This window comes from Rhododendron vialii, chromosome 13a (assembly GCF_030253575.1).
Source record: "Rhododendron vialii isolate Sample 1 chromosome 13a, ASM3025357v1".
Taxonomy (NCBI): domain Eukaryota; kingdom Viridiplantae; phylum Streptophyta; class Magnoliopsida; order Ericales; family Ericaceae; genus Rhododendron; species Rhododendron vialii.
The window spans coordinates 13167226-13175876 of NC_080569.1; the positions used below are offsets into that span (position 1 = coordinate 13167226).

At 38.4% G+C, this 8651-nt stretch overlaps 1 protein-coding gene across 1 annotated transcript; it reads left to right on the forward strand.

The window, feature by feature from the left end:
* The first annotated feature begins 3921 nt into the window (after window positions 1-3921).
* On the forward strand, window positions 3922-7795 carry LOC131312631 (ABSCISIC ACID-INSENSITIVE 5-like protein 1). The gene is made up of 5 exons (XM_058340523.1): window positions 3922-4041; window positions 5526-6491; window positions 6921-6992; window positions 7099-7128; window positions 7593-7795. The coding sequence occupies exons 2-5, from the start codon at window positions 5613-5615 to the stop codon at window positions 7677-7679; spliced, it is 1068 nt and encodes a 355-aa protein (XP_058196506.1). The 5' UTR covers window positions 3922-4041; window positions 5526-5612; the 3' UTR covers window positions 7680-7795.
* The last annotated feature ends 856 nt before the right edge of the window (window positions 7796-8651 follow it).

Below are 8651 nucleotides of genomic sequence, written 5' to 3' on the forward strand. Positions count from 1 at the left end.
TTACAGATCCAGAACAAGGTGATCACATGACTAAGAAAAGAAAGATAATATAGGATTCAAAAAGAGTCATCACCTAGTACTTTAACGGTAAGTTATTCTATATGTTGGAAGATGCCATGGGGAGGGTTTGGTTTAGGGATTGTCTTAGTTAAATTATTTTTTTTTTGAAAGGCGAAAAATTTATTAATCTTTGAAAACAAATTACAAAAATTAGAAGGAATCAAAACAGCTTCAGCTGAAGGAGAGAAAACTCACAAAGGGAAACAACCGCTCCAGCAATCATAAGCCAACACAGACTCTAAGGGAAAAGATAACAAACCGAGTTGGCAAGAAACCAACAAGAGAACACCTAAGACCCAAAGTAAATAAACCAAAAGAGCACACCCAACTAGGCAACCCGCAGTCAGAACGGCTAAGACACCCAAAAAGACACCTAACAGACACCCAAAAAGACACCTAAGAGTCAATCATTATGATGGATACCATGCGCCTTAGCCCTTTCCTCATCTTCGGCTTCCATAATCGCTAAGGAAATTGATATTCGCGCTCCAAGATTTACTGCAGGCGCTCCATTTTTGGTTTTTACACTGTGATGTTGCCAGCAATATCACAGTGTAAAAACAAAATATACACTGATGTTGTCAGCAACATCACAGTATAAAAACAAAAAGGTGGAGCGCCTGCAGTAAATCTTGGAGCGCGAAAATCAGTTCCCAATCGGTAATTGATGAGTAAGATCATTTTCATCATCCGTATAATGGAGGCCCATAATTTTGTTAACGGCCCAAACAGCCTGAGCCTCGTCTAGATGAGTCCTGATGATGCCTATAGAAGAAAGAGATAAAGCAGCAACAGCAACTGCTGATCTCAATAGATCACTTTGCTTCTTTTTTCCACCTTTCTTTTTGGGCTTAAGAAAACCCAACATATTCTCTACCGACTTCTGCTTCCATTTTCCTTTCTCCGAATCCTTAGTCTCCTCGATTCGGTTAAGTTTCACAACTAACTGGAGGCCCTCAACTTCCTTGTAAAAGCCCACTTCTGGTATGTTATAAAAGCCTACATCATGCTCCACAACCTCTAAATTTGAGATAATTTCCGCTGCGCCATCTTTTAAGTAAGGAAGTTTAACCCCTGCAGTATTAGCTCAAGGAAGTTTAACCCCTGCAGTATTAGCTCCAACGTCAGCCAAGGCTTTGGTTGAATCCTTAGCATGAATTTCGGAATCATCAGGTTTAGTGCTGGCCACTAACTGATTAGGCCCATTAAAAATATCAGCCCCGCCACTTGCAAAATCACTGTGGATTCCACTCCCTTGTCTTACTATCGGCTCCGCATCCGAAGAGGACCCATTAGTATCACTCTCCGACACCGGAACATCCACCTCATCCTCCTCATTTTCCTCTGAGTTCGAGTTAATTACTAAACAAAGTTGATTCTCCTATCTAGATCGGACTAATATGGACATATGAGAATAAAATATACAAATTAGTTACATGAAATACTCATTGATCAATGTTTTCTTGTGATATTTGTGCGTATTCCATATTTATTAATTCCACCATCCATATTTATTATACCTTGTGAATATTTGTATCCATCACATCTTAATTTGTGCCCGGGACATTGGTGAGCATGCATTTGCCTTGGAAGAAAGAAAGCCGACTCCAACAGTGTCACAGTGGTGATAACTGGATGCAGGATAAACAGTGTATATAGGATGAGACAAAAATACACATCCATTGCATGTGTACCGCTCTAGCTAATATCTAGAACGGTTCAAACTTAGGGGTCAGGGGGGGTGAAAGCAACCCGGCCATTAGATAAGCCCAAAACATGGTATATTAAGGTGTTCCACTTTAAGAAAAGTACTTTTTTTTCAAAATGTTTGAATTTCAAATTCAAATATAATGAAAATGAAAAATATTTTTTTAATTTTTTTTGTACCGTTTAAAAGATCTTAATGAGATCTATCAAACAAGATCCATATTGGTAAGAAAATTATTTGCGTAAACACATAATTTTTAAGCTTGAAATTACCTTCTTTTTCAAAAAGTACTTTTTTTAAAAAACTGGAACGGCTACTAAAATTAAATTTCATGTACCAAAAAAAAAAAATTCAGAATTTAATTAAGTATGGTAACAAAAGTTCTAGCTATTAAAGGGATTATGAGAGTGTTATTCTATTTCACGTGTGACAAATCGAGTGACAATCAAGTGATGGACGCGCTATACTTCTTGCACTAAGTGAGGGTTCAAACCCCACCAACTTCATCTTCTTTCTCCTAAATTAGTAACCTACTCCCTCTGTCCCCTTTTAAAGGACAGATGCTAGGTGCACAACCATATTCGAACGTAACATCTCAATACATGTGGGTCCCACACACATTTAACACGCAGTGCACCTACATTTTTGTTTTTAAAGTGCTTTGTAATTTTAACATATTAATGAGACATCATCATTACACTTATCACATCGATCAACTTTTTTTTTTTGATCGGCAACAGGATTTTATTGAACTTGACAAATGGTACATCGAGGAGGCTAAACTCTAGATGCAACGAAAACTTGAATCATAGAGCAGGCCAACCTATCACATCAACTTTTATCTCCACTTTTCAAAATCATCCTCCATTTCTAACCTTTTTTTAACTCTTTATCCAATACCCATAAACTTTCAAACAAAGTTGTGAAATCCGTTCCATACCGGTGCTTAAACGGAACACAAAGACTCAAGATCCGTTCTAGTTGAAATACCGGCCTGTTCTGGCCAAGACTGGATGTACCGAATGATACCGGTCTGTTTCGGACATTTTCCGGTGTTACGGACGGTACAAAATTACCTTCTCTCTCTCTCTTTTTTATGACATAAGTTGTGGGCTCTAAACTAATTAAAAGAAACTTATGGGCTTATATATGATTTTCTTCGATTAAGATCATGATGGAATCCTGATCCGTTTCATAACTTTGTTTTGAGTCTTTTTGAATATTTTTTTGCTGCCATTTGTTTCACGGAAATGGTTTTGCAACCTGGTAGATATATATTAAATATATATAAAATATTAATTGCGGTAAAACCGAAACGGTACCGAAATACAGCCCGGTACCGGTACGTACCATTTCAGTAGTGAAAACGGTACGCTGGCCGGTACGTAATTGACAACTTTGCTTTCAAAGGTCTTATTGAGGGAGGAAGTAGTAGAGAGAGATTTTTCTTTGTTAATTAACAGAAAAAAACAAAACTTCACATGCTGAACTTATTGTCGTAGTTTGAAATGGGGGAGGGGAAATTGGCCCCACCAACCCCTATATGGTTTCGCCATTGTGAGAGGAGCATATTTGTTTTGGAAAATCTTCAAGATGTAATCTAATGCACCTAGCTCAATTTTTTTTTACAATATACTACTACTATCACAAGTCCATTTTTGAAAACAAATGCCGTATGCAACGAGTCATGAGATTTGAATAAATAAACACAATATATAACTCATGAGATTAAGATCAAGCGATTAAGAATAATTATTTAGTGATCTTAGGACACTAAATAATCGAACATCATGTAGATAAGAATATTGAACATCACGTGTCGATACCCCAGATCACCGAAAATAAAGGCGTTTAGAAAGAGGGCAAACCAAATTGAACCAGCTACCCTAATCCCAATTTGAACGGCCATTACCCCTACAAGTATGCGGGTTTTTATTACTGTAGGAGTACTTACAAGGGAAGGGAGGTTGGGCCACCAAACATACGAAAGAGTACAAACAAGGGATCGAAACGTACTTAAATGTTTTGGCAGAGGAATTTGAACATGTGTTGCAAACGTGTCACTGAACTGGTACAAAAGTGATCAGGGTACCCCCCGGCCCAAAGCTCCAACCACCCTTAAAAAAGTTGTCAGTACATGCACACTCTCTGCCACCATCTTCTTAGACCTCTCCGTGCACTAAGAGAGACAGAGAGAAGATAGAGAGAGAGGCGGAGTGGGGGGCAGCAAAATGGATTTCTCACGCCTCTAGGTTGAACTAGATGAGTTTCAGGTAAGTTTGAAGATCATTTGAATGATCAGTAGTTGATCAAAATTTACGTTCGATTTCAAGTTTTTTTTTTTTTTTTATCACCAAAAATTCACTTTTGTATCACCTTACATCCAAATAAAATTTTACGTTTGTTGGTTTGTATATTTTTCACTAGTGATGGTAGGACCTACAACATTATTTAGGGTTCCATCATCACTGTCAAAACCTCTTTTTCACTGATAAAGGTAGGACCCACAACACTGTTTAGGGTTCCAGATGTAAAAAAAAAGCGGAAGTAATTTGGATGTGTGCCTAGCATTTTTCAGAACTAGGTTGGTTAGTTTGGGTTGGGATTAATTTCGTTTAATGTTGTTATGGATTTTACATTTAAGTCCAGACTTTTTGTCGTAATCCTCATTTCGATCAAATGATAATGAATCACCTACAATTGATGGTAAAAAGCAATCACCAAGAACCTATTTCTTTCCCGTTACGTACAATCTGGTTACATAAGCCACCATTGGTTGTTTGTTAGGGTTAATTTAGTTGTTGGTGGATTCTTAATTTAAGTCCATTTCTCCCGATCTTACTATATTAAAGAATCCCTAGAGAAAAAATTGTTGCGAAGAACTAGAAGCATGCCTACTGGCGGAGACCATTTAAAGTCGAGGCTTTTGGACTAGCCCAATCACCTTGACTCTTGCTCAACCCCTTGGATTAAGCATTCTTATTCTTACACCCATATGGCTAGTATCGCAGGCTAATAAGGTTTTGGGATAAGTAAGGAGGGTGGATAAGATGTGAGGAATTAGTTAAGATTGAGAGATTAACTAAGAAGGGTGGGTGGATAAAGAAATAATGTGAGAATTTACTTATTTACCTTTGTAATGGGAATACACAAAGAGTTTGGAGATGTTTGAGGGGCATGCCTGTAATTATGCCCACCTGGATAAGCTTATCCTTGGGGGTGGGGTGGATTTCGCATGGGTCTTAGCTTATTCGAGGGATGAGCACAATCCAAGTGCAAATGGAAGAACCAAACACCAAATAAGAATGGGCCTCGATTAGCTTATGCCCAGAAAGCCCTTATCCCCTCCCCCTCCACTCGCCAAATGAGCTGCTATGATATTAATTTTGATCCAATTAAGGTTCTAATCCACTCAATATTTACCATCCCAAACCCAACCAATCCACTACTTAGGTGGACCAAAATGACTCTTCACCTAAACCTAATCAAACCAAGCATTGTGTTTCAATCAAGTGGGGTCAGCTATATGAATCATGTTTTTCTGTTGAGTTATGTCTAGAGCTACCTCTTCACTTAGATTTAGTAAGCTCAAGTCTTTCCGTAACATAGTATTTAAAATCAGTTTAGGTCTTCGTCTTCCCCTAACCGGACTATCCACTACTATCATTAAAGCATTCCATAAGTCACAATCAACTTAATTACCCATGGTACCACTCCTACATGCAAGCTTATTAATAGTTTTGCCTTCTTATTACAGGGTTACGTTGAGCTTTCAATCCAATATACACAATAACATCCAAAAAGTTTACCAATTTTAAAATCGCAAGTGATTAGCTGCTTAACCATGGAGGATTCTGACCCTGAAAGCATTGAGGTGAAATCAGAATTGCCGCAACATCCCTCAGAAAAGTCAGCAGATAACCGCTCAAGTTCATCATCACCAAACAAACAAAGCTCTATTTTTTCCCTCACCTTAGATGAATTCCAATACAAGAGTGGAAAGAGTTTTGGGTCGATGAACATGGATGAACTCCTCAATAGTGTCTGGAATGCCGAAGGGAATCCATTCCCTTCACACTCAATCCAAAATGACGCGAGCTACAATGAAAACGGAGCCACATCAATGTATCTCCATGGACAAGGCTCGTTTTCGATCCCCACCCCGCTTTGTAATAAAACGGTAGAAGAGGTGTGGGCTGAAATCAATCGAAATCAATCCCCGACGCAAAACCCAAACATTGTGAGTAACGACTTTTCAGAACGGGAACAAACGTTCGGGGAGATAACCCTAGAAGATTTTTTGATAAAGGTAGGCGTGATTCAAGAACCATGTACGCCTCTTCCTGCTGCTCAGGAAATGGTAGACTGTTTCCAAAACCCTTGTGGGAATTTTTTGATTAGTGATGACACGGGTTTGGATCCAGATATCAGGCCAGGACCTATGATGGTTCTTGGATTCTCTCATCCAAATCCAAACAACGGAAATAACTTTCAAGCAAATGGTTCACCTATGTACCAAGTGTTCACACCTAGTGGCAGCTTCGTGGGAGAGTCGTCTAACAACAATGTTAATAATGAAAATGAAAAATGTAACGGTGTGGGAGGGGAACCGCAAATCAGAAGGAGGACAACAAATGGTTCGTTCGAGCTCGCGGTGGAACGAAGGCAACGGAGGATGATAAAGAATAGAGAGTCTGCAGCACGGTCTCGGGCCCGAAAACAGGTTTGTAGCTTGTTCATAACAGTCTTATTTCTTGATATATAGACGACTATTTCATTACTGGATCTTAGTATAAAAAGTGCATTTCTTGAGCCCGGCTTCGGTTTGGAAAAAGTTCAACACATAAACCTTTTAAATTGGAGAATAACTTCTTTACGGCTCTTTCGTAAAGAGTTATTTACAGCACCTAATCTCCGCCGTTCAAAAGTGTTTTGAACGGTCTGGATGTTAATGAAACTTTTCCGGAGAAGAGTTAAACTTTTTCCGGAAAAATTTCGTTAAAATCCGGACAGTCCAAACACTTTTGGACGGTTGCAATTGATTACTGCTACAAAACACTTGTTTACGGCTGCGCTGTGTGTGTGTGTGTGTATATATATCTCTTTATGTTGATGATTCTAAAAAAATCTTGTATGTTTCTTCCTTTGCCAGGCATATACAGCAGAACTAGAAATAGAGCTAAACCAATTGAGAGAAGAAAATACAAGGCTCAAGACCATTATGGTAAATCAACTTATTTCTTTAACATTTATTTGAGCTTCTTCCGAGTTGAATTTTTCTCGTTTGACATTTTACTAAACTTTATTCTTAATCTATCGATATCAAACAGGGAGAAGCAGAGAACAAACGGAAGCCGGAGGTAACATCAAAAACAACCTTGATAGAAAAATGGTATAATTAGTAAGAATCTTAGCACTGGACCCTTAAATTGGGTATGTGGTCTGACCTCAAGTTTCTCATCTATGATCCAAGATTATGAAATAGAGACGCCTTATATCATAGAAAAACCCACATTAATCTGATTCTCATGTTCAAAAGATTTTACCATGTTTATTTTCAAAGAAATGGACGACAAGTGAAATTAATAGACCATAAATTTTTATTTTTAATTGGAAATGAATGGATGTGAGATATAATCATGCATCTATCATTATTGGATCAATTAATCTGAATTTTCTGTGCGTCCTACACTTATTAGAGGCCTAGAATACCAAGTGAAGCGAGCGAGCGAGCTATGGACCTGAGTTTTTCTCCTTCCTTTAGATTCACTTGCATCAAAATGATATGTGAAAGAAAATCTAATTTGTTTGTTGCATTAAACAGGTTTTGAAAGGGAAACAACTAACAAAGGCACAAAGAACAGCAGAGAAGATCAAGACAATGAGGAGGACCTCAAGCTCGGCCTGGTGAACAAAAATAGTTTCATATAAATAACACAATAAAACCGTTTTCTTTGAGAATTTTCGAAAGCGTAGACATTGCAAATCTGTTTATTTTGTCAGCACGGTCATCTCTTCGTTTATGCTTCCGTTAGAGTAATAAAGTTATTTAGGTAGGGAATAACCGGTATTTTTTGTAGTTCTTTCCGAGGACAGACACGTGGAGGGGTGGCCAGCCGTAACAACTTTCACCGCAAGTTTCGGAAAATCTCCTTTCATAGCACTACTATTCGAATATTTGAAATCGTATGGACATTCCCGGGTGGTGTTAGGGTAGGTAACTAATATTGTGCTCAAATCTTACTTGATGATCAAAATGTGTGCACCTATTTTGCCCACCAATGAAAGAGGGTCTAGTCACGCATTGTGACCTCAAGAATTCACGCAAAGAATTTTCACCCTTAAGAATTCTGCAAAAGGGCAAAATAGTAAAAGCATTTTTAGAAAAAGGGTTGCATGGGATAGCACGATAAAAGAGAGTCCAAAGTCCCCACGAAACCCCAAAAAAAAAAAGGGACCGGCCTGGAATTTCCCGGCTAATAAAGACACTCAGGATACATGTTAGATGAACTGAAGCCCGTTAATTGGTAACCCAAATGGGCTGCATCTGCCCAAATTGGACTCTTAACTTGGTTGTCCGATATTTAGCTGAATACCAAGACCAAGCTAGTGTTCTCTTACTGTTAACTATGAGACCTAGCAGGTGTTCTCTTACTGTTAAAGTAGCTGAAACCTCTGTTTGTTGCGCAGGAGTCATGCACATTAGAACTACTGACTTTCCAATGAATAGGCTAGGGTTTGGATTCGAATCTTACTCGCATGCATGCTACTAATTTTTGTATTTGCTCGGTCCACAATGAATAGGGTTTGGGTTTGAATCTTACTCGCATGCTACTAATTTTTGTATTTGCTCGGTCCGTACAGAGTTTTGTTACGGCAAGTA